At 34.8% G+C, this 24,173-nt stretch overlaps 1 protein-coding gene across 13 annotated transcripts in view; it reads right to left on the bottom strand.

Annotated features, from left to right (window-relative positions):
• Positions 1-24,173, bottom strand: part of TSGA10 (testis specific 10) — a 147,209-nt gene that overhangs the window by 73,296 nt on the left and 49,740 nt on the right. For all 13 annotated transcript variants that reach the window (XM_037736925.1, XM_017524028.2, XM_017524029.2 and 10 more), the window contains 6 exons: positions 18,902-19,017; positions 16,424-16,578; positions 11,709-11,764; positions 10,395-10,563; positions 7,611-7,721; positions 3,579-3,764 (listed from right to left, as the gene is read on the bottom strand). In XM_037736925.1, the coding sequence (XP_037592853.1) occupies positions 3,579-3,764; positions 7,611-7,721; positions 10,395-10,563; positions 11,709-11,764; positions 16,424-16,578; positions 18,902-19,017 (793 nt within the window). The remainder of the gene's footprint in view (positions 1-3,578; positions 3,765-7,610; positions 7,722-10,394; positions 10,564-11,708; positions 11,765-16,423; positions 16,579-18,901; positions 19,018-24,173) is intronic.

Genomic DNA, 24,173 nt, shown 5'->3' with positions numbered 1-24,173 from the left:
AAAAAAAAAAAAAAGAAAGAAAGAAAAAAGAAAACTGAAAGGTAAGATAATGACTGGGAGAAAGTATCCAAAATCCAAAGTGTTCGAAAATTGTCTACAACTTAATAACAAGAAGATAAACATGCCAATAAAAAGATGACAACAGATTTGAACAGATACTTCACAAAAGAAGACAGATTAATGACCAATAAGCAAATGAAAAAGTGTTCAACATTGTTGGTCATGAGGGAAAGGTAAACTAAAATACTAATGTGAGATAAACTTACTCATTTAATAACAACACAAAGTGTGGGAAAAGAAGATTTAGAGCAACTACAACTATCACCCAGTATAAGAGGGAGTGTAAAGTGATACAACCATTTTGTTTTTTTGTTTATCTCCATCGCCTTTAGCATTTTTTGTTTGTGTTACAGACAATACAATTATACTCTTTTGGTTATTTTTAAATGTACAATAAATTACTGTTGACTATAGTCACCCTGTTGTACTATCAAATACTAGATATTATTTATTCCATTTGTCAGGTTTTTACAAAGTTAAACATACTTACCATATAATCCAGCAATTCCACTCCTAGTTATTTATCCAAGAAAAATGAAAACTTACATGCACACAAAGACTTGAACACAATGTTCACAAAAATTATAATCCTAATGGCCAACAACTAGAAACAACCTGTTATAGACTAAACTGTGTCCCCTCCAAATTCACATGTTGAACCCTAACCTCCCAGTGTGGCTGTATTTGGAGGCAGGACCTTTAAAGAGATAATAAGGGTTAAATGGAGTTATAAGGGTAGGGTCCTAATCCAAAACGACTGGTGTCCTTATAAGAATAGGGAGAAGCACCAGGAATGTGCATGCACAGAAGAAAAACCATGTGAGGATGGAGCAAGAAGGCAGATGTTTGCAGACCAAGAACACAGGCCCCAGAAGAAACCATACCTTCTGGCACTGCGATCTTAGACTTCCAGTCTCCAGAACTGTGAGAAAATCATTCAGAGGAAAATAAACAAATCCACAGTTACAGAGGAAGATCTTAACATGTCTTTCAACAATAAGAGATCAAGAATACAAATTTAGTAGGGATTTATAAGACTTGACTGACACTATTAAAAAGCATAACCTAATATGTAAATATATATACTATATAACACATATATATGCTTCCACCAAGAAGTGAGCATAGACGCTTTTCAAGCTCATGTAGGATATTATCAAATATTGATTACATACTCTGCTACTAAGCAATTCTTAGCAGATAGCAAAGAATTAATGTCACAAGCCATTTTATCTGATCACAATGTTAGAAATATTAGACAATAAGAGACACAACAAAGTACAAATAGACTAATAACCTCAAGTTCCCTGTACATTGGAAAGTTTCTTAAAACTTCAAGCCAAGCGTGGTGGCTTATGCCTCTAATCCCAGCACTTTGAGAGGTTGAGGTGGGAGGATTACTTGAGGCCAGGAGTTCAAGACCAGCCTGAACCACATGACGAACCCCACCTCTAAAAAAAAAAAATTAAAAGTTAGCTGGGTGTGGTGGCTTACACTTGTAGTGTTAGTCACTTGGAGGTTGAGACAGGTGGATCACTTGTGCCCAGGAACTGGAGGCTGTGGTGAGCTATAATTGTACCACCGTACTCTAGCCTGGGAACAGAGTGAGACTGTGTCTCAAACAAACAAAAAACTTTAGTAATTAAAAATAAATCATAATGAAACTAGATGATATTAAAAGCTGAATGGAAATGAAAGTATTACCTCAAAACTTGTGGCTGCATCCAAAAAAATAGAAATTTCCAGTCTTAAATGCATAAAAAAGAAAAAAGACATAAAATCATGAAATGTGATACATTTATTCAAAAATTTATTTGAGATAGTTTAATAAGGACTAAGTACAGTCAAAACAATTTGAGGGAACATTAATTCTCCTAGATATAAAGACTCAACATAAAATTATAGTAGCTATAAGAGTGTATTACCGGCAAGTGTATAGACCAATGGAATAGAATGTATGGGAACTTATTTCTATGACAAAGTAGGCTTAACTTATACTTCAGAGAAGAAAGGATGATGGATATCTATTCACAAAAATAAAAATCATATGTCTACTTCAAATTACACAAAATCAATCTAAAGTAGGTTAAAGTCCTAAATGTAAAGGGCAAGATTTCACATACTTTCAAACATTTAGAAGAACTTTTAAATGAAAATATAGGAAAATATCTCTCTGCCCTTGGGATTGTAAAGGATTTCTTAGAGAAGACATAAAAGTACAAACTATATAGGAAAAGATTGATAATAATTCTGAGTACATCAGAATTTAACATGTCTGTTTATATTGCAAGGAAAGTGAAAAAACAAGCCACAGCCAAGAACAAGATAATTGTAATATCTTTAAAAGGATTATTATCAAGAATATATAGAGAATACCTTTAAAAATCGATATGAAAAAGATAAGCTACCCAATTGAAAAATGGGCAAAGTTTACAAAACTTTCATTCAAGAGAAATTCAAGAAAACATTGATAAAGGAAGAATCCTACATGGCTAAGAAACATTAAAAGATCCTCAATTTCACTTGTAATCAAGGAAGCACAAGAAAAAAGCATGGAAATAATTGTCTGACAATAGCAAATATTGATTCCTGTGTGAGAAAATAACTCATGACTTCTAATGGGAGAATGACACTTTAGAGAGCAATTTGACAATACTTAGAAGAGTTGAAATTGCACATATCTTGGATCTATTCCAGACATATAGCTTTTTAAAATTAATGTCCAGGCATAAACCTAGGGAAACACATAGTTAAGGAGAAATGTTAAAGGTTTGTTGCAATGTTTTATCACAGAAAAAAGTGAAAAAAAATTTAAATTTCCTTCAATATGGGAATGAATTTAAACAAGGAAATATATATACAATGTATGTAAGCAACTGTTTGAGTAAAGCAGTACATTATACATATCAAAATAGATGTGTCAAAATTATAATATTGAGCAAAGAGGGAAAGTTGCAAATGAATATCTCCAAGCATGTTTGTTATCACCTAAACAAAAACCAAAACATACAAAACAACATTATACGTTATTTGTGGGTAATGGGATTGTAAAAAAACTATTAAACACATGCAAAGGAGTTAGATACACTGACAGGAAAGTTATGCACACCAGCAATTAGGGAAGTAGGAGGGAAAAGGATAAGAGAAGTTGTATCTGTAATATTTTATTTCTTTAAACAAGGAGACATTTGAAGCCAATATGGCAAAATGTTAGTATCCTTACATGTGGAGGGTGGGGATATGTTTATCTGTTTTGTTACCTTTTTTTTTTTTTTAACCACTTTTTTTGGTACCTTTGAAATAGTTTCTAATTTTAACAAACGCTAAGGATTGTTCTGGATGTAGAATAGATAAGAAATTATAGAAGAATCAAAGTATAAGGAGAATGGTTAGTATGCTACAATTCAGTGTATTTAAATAAGTGTTTGTTCGTATATTTAATTTAATTGATGGAAGGCCAAAAAAACTCTTTTAAATATGATGCAGAATGTATTATAAGCATATTTTCCCAAACTTACTTGCTCAACCTCTCTGTTGAGGGAATCTACTTTTTCTTTTAATCTGTTACCCTCTGCCTCAGCAGTGATAAGTTCCAATTTTAGGGTATTGTTATCTGCCTCTGATTGACGGGCTTTACTTTCCCAGTTTTCAGCATCTTCATTGGCTTTTCGAAGTTGTTCCATCATTTGCCGGTTCTCAGATTCCTGAAAAGCAAACTTAAGCTATTATTTTAAAACGTTTAAAATGGTCTACATATGATAAAAATTAAACATTATTTTCCAGGTCATTGGGATTTCACTTGCCATGAGAAGCATTTATAATAGAACCCTGAGGAAATGTATCTATAATCTTAGTTTAGAAAACAGGTCATCCTGTAAGTAACAAAGACAGAGCAATCAGGATCTGCCCTGGCTCCTGAGTAACACTCAGTGAACACTAGTAAACAGTAAATTTAAGTAAATTTCTCTTTTCTTCAAGACCTGAATGAATTTGTTTTTATATTTCATTTTGTTCAAAGTCCTCCACAGCCTGCTTTTCCCATATGTCTGCTTATTGACTACTTGCTGGGCTGGCTTCTGAACCTCTGACCTTTTGTAATGGTGTATTCCCTTCTTCCTGACCAATTTACTGCATTGTGCTGGCTATAGAGCTTCTGAGTACTTGCATATTTTAAGTGTCAACTTCTGATAATTTCTTGTCTGGTTTCTGCCTTTTATTCATAGCCGCAGCCTTAATTATCTTGATCATGAACTGTTCTATGATTATCTTTTACCTGCTAGTCTAGTAACTTTCCCTGTCAGTCTAGTAACTTTCCTGAAATTGCTCAGAAGTAAACTATCAAACCTATGCCAATAAACACTAGTCACAAATATGCATTCATGTATAAACTCAGTTTATACTAAATAAGTTTATACTAAATGTATCAGTTTATACTAAAGTGCCAGTTTATACTAAATATACTAAAGTATCAGTTTATAAAGTATCTAAAGTATCAGTTTACCCTAAATATACTAAATAAGTAAGAACCAGATATTTTAAACTTTCAAAATTCTATCATGAGCAGATTAACTGAAGTAGGGTCTAATTTCTAGTAAGGAAATAAGGAGGGGAAAAAATTCAGCTCCACAAACAATATAATATACTGAGTAATCATTATTAGACTATTTTTAAAAAAACATTTTATTATGGTTTGGTAAATTAATTCTAAAAAATTAGCTGGAATTTTGGTAATTAATTTTTTAAAAGGTACTAGATCTCTTTCTCTCCTGTTAATAAATAGTGCACTTCCCTAGCAGAAATCCTGAGCTAAATAACATGACCAAATTGTAATGAATAATGTCTCACCAATGCTCCTTCAAATCAGACAAACCGTCTCTCCATTACGATTACAATAATTCAGCTAATATTGCCACCTTGTGGCCTCTAATGTGAAAGATCTTTGTCAAGTCTGTGTTAGTCAACGATATACCAAACTATCGTTCAAGATTCAGATACTCCAAATGTGTCAGTAGGAACCTGATATGTGTTTTCCATGATTGTACTAAAAATAATAGTCGTGTACAGAGTATGTACTTGGAAGGTACTTGTACAATATACTTAAATTGAATTTTACTCTCATCGATCTTTACCCTCTTTAACTTTTTGTGGTACTTACTGTCCATGTCATTCAATTAAAACTGTCTTATGGCTTTGTGGTGTTAGGTGTGGATGTAAAGCCTCCCCTTTTTATGTTAAATTTAGTTTTGTGACCAGGGAGTACACTGTTCAAAGTGAAAAAGGATTCCTTAGAATGTCTCTCCTGTACTCCAACCACCCAGTGCTCCCTCCTTCTTGGCAAACGGAAACCTATTTTACCACTTTTCATATCCTCCCATAGAGGCCAGAGCAGTGTTGAGCCTGAGAGGCAACACCATAAAGAAAGTGAAACTGTTCTTTGGTATTCTCTATTTCCTGCTTTTGGGATCTCTTCACTTCTGTAAGGTGCCTCCCCTTCTGTAGGGTGCCTCCACAGCTCCCTCTGGCCACCCACAGGCTCACTGCAACACTCCATAGGCCTCAGCTGGAATCCTTTGCATTTCTTTTCTAAATTATGGTTACAACCTCTTCTAGCTGCTATCTCCACTTCTGATTCTGTTACCCTTCTGGCTTATTCTTGACATCTCCAAAATAAACTTCCTAAAAGGCAATCCTTAAATAACTTCCATGCTTTAGTTCTAACAAAAGCTTCTGAAAATAGGGTTCAAAGAAAGCCCTTCTCACCTCTGTCATCTACTTGTACACTCTACTCTACCTACGGGGCCTATTTTTTCCTCTACACCTCTGCTCATGTTGTTCCCACTGCCTGGGAGCCATTCTGTTTCCTCTCTGTTTTTCATCTTTGGCACTCCAGCACCTAGCACACTGCATGAATACGTGAATGAATGAAGTACTCCACACTTCTTGATGGTCTATCCCTATTAAAATGGATCCGTGGTGCATTCTCTCAGGGCCTGCATTCATCCAGTGTTATGCAATCTCATAAACAAACTCATACTAGGATGCTAAAATCCCCAGCACTTTGGAAGGCCAGGGTGAGAGGATCACTTGAGCCTAAGAAGCATGATGGGTGATGTCTGAAAATATAATTCTAGAATCTAAAAGTTTTAATCGCTAAAGGCGGAATTTCAGGTAATGTGACTAACAGACTAGGGAAATAAAGGAAAGTGTGTAACACTGGCTAAAAGCTTACTATGTTAAATGTTGCTCTGGGCTGGGTACGGTGGCTCACGCCTGTAATCCTAGCACTTTTGGAGGCCAAGGCAGGCAGATCACTTGAGGTCAGGTGTTTGAGATCAGCCTGGGCAACATGGTGAAACCCCAGTCTCTACTAACAATACAAAAGTTAGCCAGGCATGGTGGCATGCACCTGTAATCCCAGCTGCTCAGGAGACAGGAGAACCACTTGAACCTTGAACCTGGGAGGCAAAGGTTGCAGTGAGATGAGATTGTACCACTGCACTCCAACCTGGCAACACAGTAAGCCTGTCTCAAAAAAAAAAATGTTGCTCTAGATATTCATTTATTTATTTCTGCCCTATTCCAGAATAGATTCAGATGGCTCACTGTGCTAGGTGTTTTAAATTATCTCACTTACTTGGGTGTTGTTCCCAATTACAGATGGGAAGAATCAGAGAGGTTGAGTAGCCTGCATAAATAAAAAGCCTTCTGTTCATTTATGGTATTACATTGCTGGAACCTTAAAATCAAGAAGTGTAGGAAACCACATGCTTTTCCTACACAGGCTGCTTGCTGCCTAAAAGCAAGGTTTGCAATTTAGGAATCCTTAGAATCTCTTCTGTGTCAAAATCCTTAAGAGTGCTATGCATACGATAAATAAATGTTCAAGATATATTTGTGGACTGATATAAGATGATAAATAAAATAGCATAGGTGGATTGATTATTATAATAGGTATGGTGTTACCTACATACCACTCAAACCATTAATGCATCCTCCTTCAATGTCAGAAATATTTTACCTAATAGACGTTATCTAAAATCCTCAGTCAAGCTGCTTGTTTATTCCTGAGTTGACACACGTGCGCCACATTTATTTGGAGTCATCTGATCTCACATACAAGTGTCTGGTCAAATGACTGCTAACAGAGAAGTGTGAGGAGAACCATCTGTCCTGTGGTCCTAAAAAATAGATGGCCCCATAACAGGGTAATCAATTCGGATCTGATACATAATAAGGTGGAACCTCTTTTGTCAGAGGTTTGTAATGGAAAACCCCACCACTTTCAATTAATTATAAGTGAGGTCAAGTTGATTCTGGCCCTTTGTCTATCATTCAGTCAGGAAGATTCTGCTTGTCTAGAGTGGCAACAAGAAGGGTGTATTCTTAAGGCATCTTTTGGAACATTCTAAATATGTAGTTAATCCACGATTGTCACAACTAAACTATACTATGTATTAAAGAAGAATCTGATTCACCTGTCCCTCTGAGTATACTCAATTCTAAACTCTAGTAAAAACTGTATCATGAGCAAAAAGAAAAAAAATACATACTTCAGACTTTAATATATTCTTCAGCTTGTTAACCTCTAAATTAGTATCTTGAACCTTCTGTTTTATGTCATTAAGTTCATTATGAGTGTCATTCAATTTTTTGGACAGTGCCTATGAAAAAAAGATAGGTATATTTAACTATGAAAAAAATTCTATATCTCAAAAATACCATAAATTTTTAAATACTTGGAACAAATAAAATTAACATACCTAATATGTAAACTCATATAAAAACAGAAAACACATGAGCCCAACAGCAAGTGGGCAAATGACCCAAACAGGCAATTCAAAAAAGGAGGCATAAGTAGGTAAGACCTGAAAAAAACTAAACTAGCAATCAAAGATATGCTACTTAAAACAATGAATTACTATTCTGTGTATCAAATTCATAAAGATTTAAAGCTATTCAGCTATGGCAAAGAATGGGCGCTTCCATGTACTGTTGGAGTAAATGTAGATTTGCAGAGAGCAAATCTGTGATCATGTATCTGTTGTATCAAGAGACAATTTTTAAATGCTCATAAAAAGAAGAAAGACAAAAATGTTAACTATTGTTGAGGGTGAGAGATGGCACATAGGGATTCAATATATTTGAAAATGTCCATTTACTTTTTTTTTTTTAAATTTAAATTAGAAACCTCAGCTGGGTGTGGTGGCTCATTCCTGGCCACCTGGCACTTTGGGATGATCACTTGAGCCTAAGAATTTGAGACCAGCCTGAGCAACATAGTGGGAACCCATCTCTACAAAAAAAATAATAATTAAAAAGAAACCTCATATGCTATGATTCAGTCTGAAATGAAATCTAATAAAATTTAATGAGATACTGTCATTAAGGCATTTTTGCTACACTGACAATATTTATTCCCATTAAGTGAATCATGCACTAAATAACAGTATATCTACATAGTGGCATAACTGCATAATGAAATATTACATTATTTATGAGAAACATTTGGAATGGTTTTTAATAATACAGGAAAATGTTCACCTAAGTGAAAAAATCATGCTAAAACACAAAAATACCTCATTATCCCAATTTTGTTAAAAATTGTGGTATCAAGGATAAAATTTTTTAAAGTTTCCACCTTCTAGTCTTCTGCAATACTAGTTCTTAACCTATGGTCCACAGAGAGAGACCTCTCTTCTACCTTGGGTCTATGACCATAACGAAGGAAAAAAACTACTCTTGAACATATGTAAACTGTTATGACAACAGTTTTCTTCTGTTTGTAAAAAAAAAAAATGATTACAAAGTTTGAACAAGGCAGGAAAGTGCTTACAATATTACAGTAAGCTAATAATAGCTATAAAATATTTATGGAGTGATATATTGGACAGTATGTAAGTGTTTTCCATGTATGGTCTCATTTACTATCCATTTTTACAGATGTTACACTGAGATTCAGAGGTTGGTTTACATGATCACACAGCAGACAGCGAGATTCAGCCTAGGTGAATCTTATTCAACTCTACTGCCACTTCACATAGAAAAAAGCATCATATAAAGTGATATGTGATTTTATCCTACTACATTAGAAAGTGTGTATAAAAATCGTGTTAAAAATTTTAAGTGCACTGAATAGCAATAAAAAAACCATGTCAAATGTAACAGTGACAAACTGGGTGTTAAAAACTTGGGGGCTTTTTAAAACTTTCTTAACTTTTTGTTTACAAAAAAAGACTTTCTAAAATAAGCTTCTATTTCTAAAACAGAAACTAAATTTCTAGGTCTTCATAAGTAAGATATATCCACCTTTAGCCCATATGCTCTAGCTGTAAACAGTACACAAATGCAGACCTTATAAATTCTCATCTTTTGTTTTTTATTGCTATTCATTAATTTTTTAAATAAGCTTTATTTCAGAATAGTTTTAGATTTACAGAAAAGTTGTAAACGAAGTACAAAGAGCACTTCTATTATTAACATTTTACATTAGTATGGCACATATATCACAATTAATAAACCAATAGTGATACATTATTATCTAAAGTCCACACTTTATTCAAATTTCCTTCATTTTTACATAATGTCCTTTTTCTATTCCAGGATTCCATTATTAATTAACTTTTAAACAAAGTACTTTAACATCCCAGATAATTTTTTATGATTAACAAACATTACATCTTTATAGCTGTTTAAGTAAATTAATAATCTTTAACAGTTAAAGAATATAGACTTTCATGATGCAAACTAAACACACTGTAAGTGATATCAAAGTGGGGAAAACCATTTGGACTAAAAAATTTTGAGAAGGGAAGGAATTTTCCAAATAGAATTTTTAAATGTTCAAGTTAAAATAAATATTAGAAATGAGAACTGTGGGTTAGATTTAAATATATTGCCTTAGGGAGAAAGAGTAATTATAAGAGGAATTTTCCTAAAAACAATCACAGTGCTAATGAGGACCAAAACACAAGGCACAGTCCATACAGTCATACTTAAAACAGAATAATATGTAGTCCATTGAAAAAAAACTATTCTTTTAAGGTTTATCAAGCTTTTTATTCTCGTTTGTTGATTTATTCAAATATTTATCCTTTAGTAAAGAAGCACTAAGGTTTAATACAAAGATAGCCCTTTTCTCTCTTTTCTTTAATATTTAATCCTTTATGCCTAAGAATTCCATTTAAAAATTATGTGGCCTATTTTGTTATATTAAAAAAAAAAAAAAAAGGCTAGTTCCAGTGTCTGAGCTCTTCTATAAAATGAAATGAGGGCTATTCCTCAGAAGAAATTCATATTTTTTTCCTTGGAGAAAATGATTCTAGGAACAAGTGTACCTGGTTTTCTTGTTTAGCTTTAGCAAACTGTTCTTGGAGATTGTCATTGTCATGAGCCAAGATATCTCTTTCCCTGGCGATCTGGGCCAGTTCATCATTTGTCTCATCCAATTGCCGACGCATTCTGGAAATGTCTTGTTCACACATAATTAGGGCCTCAGTAGACTGTCTATTTCACAAATCAAAGAGTACATAAGGAAAGACATTTTACTGAAACAGAGCAACCAATTATCACAAGACATAAGATGGACAGTTAGTATGAAAACATTTGGAGAGATTTTAAACACATTTGAATTTATAGGAATAAATACTGGAAAGACAGTGCATTAGAGTTACTCTATGTTGCCATTATTTCACTATGAAAAGGATACAAATATACATTATAGTCAATGATCTGCCAAGTATTTCAAAACTTCTGACATCAAGTATTAGGAAAGCTTTCATCCTACCTCTTTTTGTTAGGGTTTAGTCTCCTTTACAGATTCCTCTTCCTCTGTACGATTAAAAATTAATGGTTTCCAGGGCTCAAGCCCTAGGCTCCCAATTCTTCTCCCTCTAGCCCTTGTCTTAGATAAACAATATTCATAGCCACGGTTCCCAACCCCGTCTATACCCAATGACTCCAAAATAATTATCTGCAGCCTTAGCTCCTATTACACCCCAGGCATATTTCACTGCTTACTAGACATGTCTACAATAAGGTCCCAAAGGTTCTTCAAATTCAGAGGTAAAATCACCTTTTCTCCTCATACTTTCTACATGTTCAGTATTTGTCCCTGGCCAGAAACTTGGCATTTTCCTAGTGTCTTTCCTTCACATAAAAGCACCTCACTCCTTCTATCCCACAACTCTTAAACCCCAAATTTATCATCAACTCTTCTGCTTGGTTATCCTTCTGACACAAAAATCTCCTCAGAATTCTTAAATGATTTCTTAATGCCCAAAGGATATAACCAATACTCATTTGTCTATAACACAAGCCTCTGCCTGCCTATTTAGCCTCCTCCCTTCACTTCTCCCCTCACTGTCTAGGTTTCAACAACACTCACCTACTTGTAGATCAAGATGCTTGTGAACATGATCTGTGGTTCTTTGCTATTCTTTCTACTTTGAATGCCCTTCCCTTCCCCTTATTTTACTTGGCAAACACCATCCCCTCTTTTAGTTCCCTAGACAGACTTAGGCCCCCGCTTTGACGAGAGAGTTAGCACCTTACATGTATCACTAAGCCCCTTGTTTCTTATTATCTTTGGACCCAACATGGTACTTGGCCCCCGTGTAAGTGCTCAAATATTTGTTGAATGACTGATTTACCTTGATGCCTGTTCCATCTCAGCAATGATATTCTTCATGCCTGAAATGGTCTTTTCCTTGAAAAGTAATATAAGTATTGAATAAAAAATTATCTTAAGCTGTTATTTCTGTTAAAACTGAATGAACAAAAAAATAATTTCCCCTTCCCTTTAGGTTTCCATTTTGTTTTAAATATGTATGCCCTGTTCTTTTCCACACTTTAAAGCCTAGTATATCAATGCGAATATTTGCACTGGGTAAAAATAGATTATGTTCATTAAAGTAAAGGCTATACTTAGGTGTAATTATATGAGATCAGTAATCAAATTCTTTGTTAAAAGATATTTTGTGCAGTCACCTAGCAACACAAGAACCCCATAACCACCTGTTTTTGGAGGCAAACTAATGGTTTGGCATTGGAGTACTGGTATTCTATGCTGGGATTAGAACTGGTTTGCTTGCTCACATTCTTTATGTTATAAAACCCAGAGAAGCCAATCATGTATAACTAAATTTAGTTTTTAAGAATAATTTTGATTAAGTATATTATTTATATTAGCCAGTAACAGTCTCTTCAAAAAGCTGTTCCAATCCAATTATTTTTAAAAGTATACTACTGATATTTAGGTATGAGCTAATAAGGAGGTAAGTATTAGGCCTAGAGAAAAGATAAGAAAAATAAACTATATTCTCCTTTTTTAAAGCCAAGGTGAGGGAGTAGAATTAGTGGAGTCAGTCAAGGCAGAAATGGGTTTGAATACCTTAAAGCCCTAATACCATTCTTACACCTCTTTTTAAAACTGCCATTGAGCCTGAACTAGTCCAACTATAAACAGATACTTAGAGCTAACATTATCCCTAAAAAAGTAAGAAAATTATTTCACTAAGTAATAACTGGATTTCACCTTGCCCTCTGAATTTTCAAATCTTAAGTAACCAAGTAAAAAGATTTTTTAAAATTCAAACCTATATTTTCCAACCAACTCTGTTCCTCTCTTTAGTGTTAGTTTTGCACACACTTGTGTGTGTGCATGCTATCTTCCTTTATTCATGTGCTCTTCTCTGGGGTATTTTTAGTTACAGTTTCCCATTTTGCTTTTTCATAGAATGGTACAAATTCCACAACTGGCAGTATTGGTGTGTTGTTAAAATATCCGTTAAAAAAAAAAAAAAGTTAAACCTCTTCAAGAAGGACAGGCCAACAAAGGAAGAACTAAAAGACAAAATATTGCTTAAAATGGAAGGTTTACATGTTTCTGAAATATGATTTAATACATTTCTAATAAATTCTGAAAAACTAGTTGAACTAGTGCTTTTGAAAGTTCCTCACTCAATTAATCTTAAAATATGTTTCATAAGCCTAAAAAGGGCTTCCTTTTATCAACAGAAGTGCATCTTCAAGATTCACTAGAAACATCGTAAAGTATCCAAAGCAACAAAATTTCTGGATTGAATCCAATAATATATCTTCTATTTTTCTCTTAATATGACCCTATACCACCATTTCTCAAATGTGCCATCATTCCTTGTACAACCTCAGTATGTTCTAAGATATATTCCCTGTATGACTTCAATGTTTAGCAATTTTTAAAATAATAATTAATATTCCTTGTTTAACCTCATATGTTGTCCAACTAGGGATGTAGATTCACGTTAACTGTCAAAATTCAGTCTGGACAGGATGGTGCTAAGTATATTTAGAAAAAATAAACAAACTATAACTTTATTCAAATAATTCTGGCTTTTCTTACCCAAAAATCTATGAATTTGCTCTTGAGTTTTCTAATTTTAATTGGTAGTGAGTAGTAAAACATTTTTTAAACCGTGAATACCAGAAAAAAAATCACTTTATTAACTATAATGTAGACTTTTCCACACTAATTTATTTCTGTAATCTCCATATAAACAGTTTTCAATGAGTGACCGTTGTTAGTTTAGCTCTGAAATATCACGGTAGAAAACATTTCCTCTTTTGATTGCCTAACACTGCCTTACAAGTTACTTTCCGTACAGAGGATGATGTGCTTACTTTCATAAAATCTTATACAAAGTTCTTGATTTTGAAGTAGACTTGTAACTCAGTATTCCTTGTGAAGGAAAGAAAACACTGGTAGAGTTAGCAGAATGGAAAAAATGTGAAATATTAGATACAGCACAAGAAAAGGAGATTTTGAAAGATGTGAAGAATTTTTTTCTAAATGTTAGTGTTTTGAAAATGTTTTAAACATAATGAGAAGCAAAATTCCACCTAAAAAACCCTAAAATTTCAAAAATAACGAGCCAGCATTTTCCACAAGTATTTACTATCTCACACCCTTTGATGACCTGTTATGTTCGTGATTCCCAAATCATCTATTAACTTTAATGCAATTTTCCTCCAAACCTAAAAATCCAAGAGCCTTTGAATATTTCATCTACATATCCCAAAGACAATTCAAACTTGCCAGTAACTTTCCTTTTTTTTTTTTTTTTTTTGAGACAGAGTCTTGCTCTGTCACCACACTGGAGTGCAGTGACCCAATCGTGGCTCACTGCAACCTCCACCTCCCAGGTTCAAGCAATTCTCCTGCCTCAGACTCCCTAGTAGTTGGGGCTACAGGAGTGCACTACCACGCCCGGATAATTTTTGTATTTTTAGTAGAGACAGGGTTTCACCATGTTGGCCAGGATGGTCTTGGTCTCTTGACCTCATGATCCACCCACGTTGGCCTCCCAAAGTGCTGAGATTACAGGTGTGAGCCATGGCACTCAGTCAATAACTTTCCTTTCTAAGCCTGTTCTAGTTTCTGTTTCTTCCTTAATACATAGGAACTATCCATGTGATTCTTAAGCCAGAAACACCACCTTGTCAATTTTACTTCCTTAATAGATCTATTTCTCTCATTGATACTCCTACTATCCTAATATAGGTCTCAACACTGTTCTCTTAACTAGTGTCCCTGTCACTATTCTAATTTCTCTATAATTCATCTTTTATATGAATTTACAAATGCCAGAATATTTGTTATAAAGACCTAATTGTAATATTTCATCATCATATTTCAGTGACCCTCTATATCCATAATGATAGAGCTCACATTCAACATCACATGTGCTTTCATGATTTTTTACTTATCTATCCCATTTCTTCATATATCTATATATGTTATCATCTATATATGTAGATATAGATATATGAAGAGATGGAAAATACACACACACACACACACACACACACACACACACACACAGAGAGAGAGAGAGAGAGAGAGAGATAGAGAGAGAGAATGCAATGAGCATCACAGCAGAGAAAGGACTGTCTGCCTATCCCATCTTTTCTTTGCCCTCCTACATCTATCTCTCTACAACCTGTTCTCTGGGCATGCTAAACTATCAGGAAGTCTCATGAAATTCTCTCATGAAAGCCACTGGACTCTCACTTAAGCTGTTCAACCTGTCTGGATCACCCTTTCTCACTGTCTTCTTCTCCTAAATATTCTCCTGACTACTGATTAGTCATTTTTCAGGGCAGTCCAGGCATCATCACTTAATGGAAGGTTTTCCAGACCTTCCTCCTCCCTTAACCCAATTCCCAGGGTGAATCAGGTGTGTTTTTGCCAAACTCCAACTTAATACATTCTATCATAATAGTATCTTTATCTCTCTCCTTATTACACTAGAGGCTTTGAGAAGGCAGATCATTCAACCACCCCCCCCCTTTTTTTTTTTTTTTGAGGAGACAAAGTCTTGCTCTGTCATGCAGGCTGGAGTAGGGTGGCACAATCTCGGCTCACTGCAACCTCCACCTCCCAGGCTCAAACAATACTCCTGCCTCAGCCTCCCAAGTAGCTTGGACTACTGGCGTGTGCCACCATGTTCAGTTAATTTTTGTATTTTTCGTAGAGACAGGGTTTCACTATATTGCTCAGACTGGTCTTGAACTCCTGAGCTCAAGTGATCCTCCCACTTCCCAAAGTGCTGGGATTAGAGGCATGAGCCGCCACGCCCGGCCTCAACCTCAGCTTCTAACATAACACCTGGTACATGTCAACAAATGTTTGTTTAAAGAATGAATGGATGGGTGGCGACATAACTTAACAAATTAGTTGCCTTAGAGCAGGAAAAGCCCTTATTCCAATGATGCTGCTTTTGCTTAAGATATTTGTGAAAACAGCTTAGGAAATGCTTTCAGAATCAATTTATAAGCTAGAAAATAATATCAATATCTCTCTACCTTGTTGGCAACATCTTTTTTCTAAAACAAAACAAAAAAAAATGTGGGATGGAGGTTATCATCTAGCTTTATTCACCAGCCCTACAAGATCTATTCTCAAAGCCTGAGGATGATGTAAAAATGTGTTCCTGGTTCTAAACACAATTACAAAAGGCAGTTTTAATGAAACGGGCATATTATCTCCCAAAGTAACTACCTGAAAATATGCTTTTAAAAAGAAATTAGTCTCACTACTTTATTATCATGCTTTATATTTTGATATTTGAATGAGTTTTTGTCAGTTAATCTTAATTACTAATTCATAACAGAAAAATCAATTTAAAATATTAGCTATGGGATTTGTACACATACATCCTAAGACTATCTTAAAATATTTCAAAGTCAGATTTTGAACTTTCAACTCTCTAGAAAAGAATTTGAGAAAATCTGAATATTTTATTCATATTCTAGTTCTTTTAAACCATAGTTTAATATTTATCATTTTATTTAAACATTCTTATAAACCACAGTTCTCAGAACATACTTTCATTGCCAAACTCTCTCCAAGGGATGCAATATTCTCAGATTTTTTATCCAGACATGCTTGCAGGCATTCCTTTTCTTTAGCCAGATCATTGAGGGTTGCACCAAGAATGCTGATTTCTTCTCGCTGTGCAATATTTTGCCTTGTAAAATTATCTAAATATGTAATCATAAAAGTGTTATTTTGATCAAGATAAAATCTTTTTTCTATTTCAAGCAGATTATCATACTTTTTGAAGTAAGTCTCCTTACTTCTAATATATATTATATTTAATTACTAAAAATGAGTACTATATCCCAAATTTAAAAAATTTTTTAATTAAAAACTACAATGAATCACAACACTCTAAATGATGCATAAACACAAAAGCACATTACCACTGAATCAGAATAGTAAAAAGGAAAGCTCTATATTGCTCTCAAAATAGATTTATATGTATGGTAGGGGAAGAGTGGGTGAAATAAGTGGAATAGTGAAACAATCTGTGGCACTTCTTCCCTCTAGTTTCCCCTCCCCTCCCTCTAGCCTAAAGTTGGTAAGTAACACATCTTAATAAAATATTCAATTAAGTCATCTTTAAAATCAAATGTCTTCTAATATTCTGAAATTTCTAAAGTAGTGTTATAAAAACTCCTAGGAAAAAAATCATCCCAGGAAGTATGATTCAATTTGTGAGGACTCTTGCAGGTCAATCTCAATACTGAAGGCCTGAATAATTCGTATATAAGAATAGTTTTCAAATTGTGGTTTCTCAACCAGCACTATCAGCATCACCTGGGAAATGTACATTCTTAGACCTCCACTCCAGACCTACTGAATCAGAAATTCTAGGGGTAGGCACAGCAATTTATGTTTTAAAAACCTCTTCTTTCCCCAGTGATTCTAATGCATAATGAGGAGTAAGAACCACTCATCTAGAGTAGGGGTTCTAAGGTATTAGATTTACCTACAGAAACTGATAGGGACACAAAAGCTCTGGTCCTCGCATACTTCAAGGAGGCTGGCTCTAATGATCTTTATTAGCTCTCAAGGTGATTCTGACACAGATAACAGTTTGAGAACCACTGATCTAGAGCTCTACAAGGAAAGCTCTGTTAGACTAGACTTGTTGGTTAATCCCTACAAGGTTAATACTTGTGAGGGCCATCCAGGAGCAGTGCTAAGGGAGGTAATACCATATTTTCATATGCCAAGGCCATGATCTATATAGTACTGGAGAATACACCATGTCTCTTCTTGCAGGCAGTATTGCCTTTAAGGCAACCCACATGTTTTGTGTGTCCTGATATCTGAGTTCACTCCCATTGGCAATCAAACAATCAGTACATCTCTAAAACAGCTCTAGTATCTCCTAGCTTAAAAAAAATTCAACCTAACAGCCCACTGAAACTATTGCCCTATTTTCTTCCTACCCTTAAATAGCCAAACTTGAGAGACTTCTTTTCTGTCTGCACTTCACTTCCCATTTATGCCTCAATCCACTCCATCTTCTACAACCAACACTCCATTCAAACTTTTTTTGGTGTTACAAAACCTTCCAACGTGCCAAATCCAATCAATAATATTTTTAGTCTCATTTATTTCACTTCTCACAAGTGTCTGACAATTGATCATACCCTCCCTTTAAAAAACACTTTGCTTTCTGGCCTTCCAAAATAACACTCACTTCTGGATCTTCTTCCTACTTCTTTGGCTTCTTCTTACTCAGTCCTGGATCCTCTTCTCCTCATTCTCTACATTTCCCTAGGTAATTTCATGGTTTTAAAATATCATTTATATGCTGATTTGTCCCAAATATGTATCTTTCTCTTCTGAGACACAAACTTAAATATTCAACTGCTTACCTTAGATCTTTATTTGGACTTAAAATATCCAAATGAGAGTTCTCCGTCAATATTAGCTTTTATATTTGTTTTAATATTTCCTGGTTTGATAAATACTATCACCACCTGCCTAGTTGTTTATACCAAACATTCTTGAACTATATAATGGCAAGCGTTAACAATATTTCCTCTGCTTTAAAATAGGTTCTTTTATAGCCCTGACCAAAATCATACCTTATAAGATTAAGTTATGACCATATTTTCATACTAATCCTAATAAGAAACATAAAGAGGAGACTTTAAAAAAGTAACTTTCACTATAAACCCCAGTAATACCATAGACATAGCCAAACATGTATACTTTCCAACAAAAGTTATAGGTACTATATTTCATTATAGCAGCTATGGACAAGCTACAATAGTACACAAAATATTTCAAATTTAAAAGTTATCATCATACGTTTACAAACTGTTGCTGCTTAGTTTAGCTACTACTTCATTGACAAATTTTAACTTATCACTAAGTACTTACAGCGCTGTCTAAAAAATTTTGCTGTCAAAGAAAAATCCATTTTTCTATTCTTTTTCATTCATAAGAACTTCAGAATACAGATTTAAGAAAAAATAAAAGTAATATTAGGAGAAAAAAACTCACCAATTTTTTCATCCAAGCACATAATTTTCTCCTGGGTAAGCTGTAGCTCATATTTTTTCTTAGCAAGGTGTCGTTGAGTATCAGAAAGATCCTTTTCTGTATTTTCATATAAAAGTCTACAAATATAATAAAACTAATTCTGAAATTTTTGTTTTGTCATCTTGTAGTGTGTTTAAATCTAAAAACTTTTAAGGACACTAATATACTTATTTCCTCTTAATATTTTAATACAGTTTTAATATTTTCATTAAAAAACCAGGAAGTTTAAAAAATAAAGGATAAGAAGGGATCTTCAATCCATCACTCCAATATAAGCTACTATTAGCTTATATTTTGGCAATAGTACCTTCCCTAAGTCCCCTAAGGCCAAATCAGAGCAATCATTTTAGGAACTGTTATGTTAGCTATGGCTGGGGTTTGTCTGTCTCAATAGCCTAAGGTCTTATGATTTAATTCAGACAATAAGATGAAGCCATAGAGATGTCTACAGCACAAAGAATAGAACTAAGGTGTCCCAAGTAAATATGGAGAGATATACCATTAGGGAGAAGGTCAGACTAGAGAAAAACACCTTGTCAATTTTTGATACGCTCAGGAAAATAGTAACAACAGAGAGTCTTAATCTCAATCTAAGACATCAAAATAAAATGTGATTCCCGATTGGTCATACAATCAGGAACTCCTGGCAAAACTCTAGAGGCATGCTCTCAACCCAAGCAGAGAACTAAACCCCAGACAAAAGCCTACAGAAAATGATCTCATAATACAAAATTTGAAAACACAATAAGAAACGATCCAACCTTAGTGGGAGCCAAGAGACACACAAACTAAATTAGATCCCTAAGAACTTCAGACTACAGCACTATCAAATAGAAACTTAGAAATACATGTGTTTACAGCAAAAGAAACTATCATCAGAGCAAACAGGCAACAGAATGGAAGAAAATTTTAGCAATCTATCCATCTGACAAAGGGCTAACAGCCAGAATCTACAAAGAATGTAAACTAATTTACAAGAAAAAAACAAACAACCCCATCAAAAAGTGGGCAAAGGGTATGAACAGACACTTCTCAAAAGAAGACATTCATGCAGCCAACAAACATGAAAAAAAAAAACTCATCATCACTGGTCATTGCAGAAATGCAAATCAGGCTGGGTATGGTGGCTCATCCCACCATGGTGGCACTTTGGGAGGCCAAGACGGGCAGATCATCTAAGGTCAGGAGTTCACGACCAGCCTGACCAACATGGTGAAACCCCATCTCTACTAAAAATATAAAAATTAGCTGGGTGTGGTGGTGCATGTCTGTTATCCCACCTACTCAGGAGGCTGAGGCAGGAGAATCACTTCAACCTGGGAGGCAGAAGTTTTGGTGAGCCAAGATCATACCACTGCATTCCAGCCTGGGTGACAAAATGAGACTCAAAAAAAAAAAAAAAAAAAGTAAAGCCAAACCACACCAAGATACCATCTCATGCCAGTTAGAATGGCGATCATTAAAAAGTCAGGAAATAACAGATGCTAGAGAGGATGTGGAGAAACAGGAACACTTTTACACTGTTGGTGGGAGTGTAAATTCAACCACTGTGGAAGAGAGTGTGGTGATTCCTCAAGGATCTAGAAATAGAAATACCATTTGACCCAGCAATCCCATTACTGGGTATATACCCAGAGGAGTATAAATCATCCTACTATAAAGACACATGCACACATATGTTTATTGCAGCACTGTACACAATAACAAAGACTTGGAACCAACCCAAATGCCCATCAATGACAGACTGGATAAAGAAAATGTGGCACATATACACCATGGAATACTATGTAGCCACAAAAAAGGATGAGTTCATGTCCTTTGCAGGGACATGGATGAAGCTAGAAACCATCATTCTCAGCAAACTAACACAAGAACAGAAAACCAAACACCGCATGTTCTCGCTCATAAGTGGGAGTTGAACAATGAGAACACATAGACACAAGGAGGGGAACATCAGACACTGGGGCCTATTGCCGGGTGGGGGGACTAGGGGAGAGATAGCATTAGGAGAAATATCTAATGTAGATGACAGGTTGATGAGTATAGTAAGCCACCATAGCACGTGTATACCTAAGTAACAAACCTTTACATTCTGCACATGTACCCCCAGAATTTAAAGTATAATAAAAAAATTGATTTAAAAAATAAATACATATGTTTAAATACAAAGACATAAAATAAGTAATAGTATATGTAAAGAAAAAATAACCAACAAATTTGGAAAAAAAAACAAATAGAACTTCACAAAATTAAACTAATATCAAAATTTTAAAAATTACAAAACTCAGTGAACAAGTTAAGAACACAGATTGACACTGCCAAAGAGATAACTGGTAAACTGGAGAAAAAAAGTAGATCAGAGGTCTTATATGAGAGCACAGATAAAACAATGAAAAAATACAAAACAGAGGTTAACAGACATAAAAGATAGAATAAGAAGGTCCAATATTTACCTAATCAAAATCCCAGTAGGGAAGAGTAAAGAAAACATTCAACAAAATAATAGCTAATAAAAGATGAAATCCCAGGCTAAAGAAGCATTAATCTGTATCTATTAAGACAATTATAAATGGGGGAGGATAAAAGGACTTAAAAGGAGGCAAGATTTCTATACTTTATTCAAAGCGATAAAATGTGACACCAGTGGATCATGGTAAGGGCAATTCACAGAGCAACCACTGAAAAATCTATAGACACTCAAAATACTACAAAAATACTGTAGATATAAAAAATGGGATTCTAAAAAATGTCAAGTAATCTATGAAAAGGCAGGAAAACAAAAACAGAGATATGAGAATCAGAGGAAAGAAATAAACAAACAAAAAACCCCCCAAAAAATAACATGGAGAATTGAGCCCTACCAATAATTATATTAAATGCATATGGTCTACCTTATTTTCAACAGCCAAAACCTGGAAGCAATCAAAACGTCCTTCACCAGGTTAATAGCTGAACAAATTATAGTACATTCATACTATAAAATGTTACTTAACAGTATCAAAAAAGTAGCAAAATTTCATACTTGGCTGGATCTCAATGGCATTATTCTGAGTTTTCAAGCCAATCTCAAAAATCATATCTCTATGATTCTATTTATAGAACATTCTTGAAATTACAAAACTGCAGCGTTGGAAAACAGATTAGTGACAGATTCAGGGATTGTGGTGGGGGAAGAGGAGATGTGACTATAAAGGAGAAGCATGAGAGATATTCTTGTGGTAATAGACTTTTTGTGTATTGAATGTGGTGGTTGTTACATGAAACTACACGTGTGATAAAATGACAGAACTATGCAGAACTATGCACACACATTGTACCAATGTCAACTTTCTGGCTTTGATCTTGTACTATGGTTATATAAAATGTAATCATTGTGGGAAAGTGAGTGAAGGGTATACATCAACTTCTCTGTATATTTTTGCAACTTCCTACAAATTACGAAATTATTTTAAAGCAGTAAAACAAAAAAAGTACTAGATCTAGGCTGCAAAATTACAACAATTAAGTTAAATCTCTGGGGATGAGAATCAATATCACTATTTTTTTTAAAGCTCCTCATTTGATTCCAACAAGCAACCAAGTTTGCTAAGGAATGACATGGTTTGGATGTTTGTCCCCTCCAAATCTCATGTTGAAATGCGATTCCCAATGTTGGAAGAGGGGCCTGGGAGGAGATGATTGGATCATGGGGCAGGTCTTTCATGAAGGGTTTAACACTCTCCCCTGGGTGATCAGTGAGTTTTTGCTAGTTAGTTCACATGAAATCTGGTTGTTTAAAGAAGTCTGGAACCTCCCCTTTTCTCTTGCTCCGCCCTTGTCATGTGATGCACTGGCTCCCTCTTTGCCTTCCACCAAGACAGTAAGCTGCCTCAGACCCTCACCAAAAGCAAATGCCAGCACCACACTTCCTGTACAGCCTGCAGAACTGTGAGCTAAAATAAATCTCTTTTCTTTTAAAGTTACCCACACTCAGGTATTTCTTTATAGTAACACAAGAATAGACTAAGAGCCTCCTGGTGTCTCTTCACTCAGGGGAGCAAAGGGTGAAAAACTGGCAAAGCAGCTATATATGAGGCAGAAAGTGATAGTGGTTTTATGGCATCAGAGTCTCTCCCATCTCCAAACACCATGAACTCAAGGAGGCTGACATTGTTCTACACCCAAAAGCATCATTTTACACAATAACTTATACCTTCATGGAAAAATGTGTTTCAGGGCCAAAATCCTAAGACACTTGAGGAGGCCATTTAAAAACAAAACAAAACAAAACACACTGATTACAAAATCAAGCAGAAGCAGGTATATTAGAAAAAATGTATCCAAAAAATTAGCCCCAAAAAAACATTAAAATAAAGGAGAAGCCAGGCATGGTGGCTTATGCCTGTAATCCCAGCACTTTGGGAGGCCAGTGTGGAAGGATCACTTGAGGCTGGGAGATCAAGACCAGCCTGGGCAACACAGGGACACTGTCTCTACAAAATTAGCCTGGCAAAGCGACACATATCTGTGGTCCCAGGTACTTGGGAGGCTGAGGCAAGAGAATCACTTGCGTGCAGCAGGTCAAGACTGCAGTGAGCTGTGATTGTGCCACTATACTCCAGCCTGGGCAACAGTGCGATCCGTCTCAAATAAAAAATTTTTAAAAAGTAGTAATTTTTTCTGGAGGTTCTAGAAAACAATTTTTAAAACTAAATAAAAGACAGTACTAGATATTGACAATATGAAAAAAGACATGGAAAAAGGCACAAATGACAGTCTTGAGAAATGTAGATGAAGTTAAAAAAAAACATGGTGTAAATAGTAGAATGGATACACCTGATAAATGAATTAGCACACTGACAAACTGATGAAATTTCAGAAGAAAAGGAAACATTAAATAAATAGAAATAGAAACATGAAATAAATTTAGAGGACTTACCAAGCTGACTTTGAGACTTACTACAGTATTCAAAATGGTATGACATTAGTATAAGTATCAACACATTAGACTAATAAAGCAGAATATAGAGAACAGAAATAGACCACAGATATATGGTCATTTTTCAATAAATACATCAAAGTAATCCAATGGGGAAAGAAAACAATTAAGGCTAAAAAAACTGCATTGGCCTGAGTAACAAAATATTCTGTACAATAAACACCCATGACAGGGTTTCACCTCCATAACAAACCAATACATGTACCCCTGAACTTAAAAGCTGAAAAGTAAAATGAACAACAAACAAACAAAAAA

Source organism: Cebus imitator, unplaced genomic scaffold (assembly GCF_001604975.1).
Source record: "Cebus imitator isolate Cc_AM_T3 unplaced genomic scaffold, Cebus_imitator-1.0 Scaffold31, whole genome shotgun sequence".
NCBI lineage: Eukaryota > Metazoa > Chordata > Mammalia > Primates > Cebidae > Cebus > Cebus imitator.
This window is presented reverse-complemented; position numbering and strand designations above follow the sequence as displayed.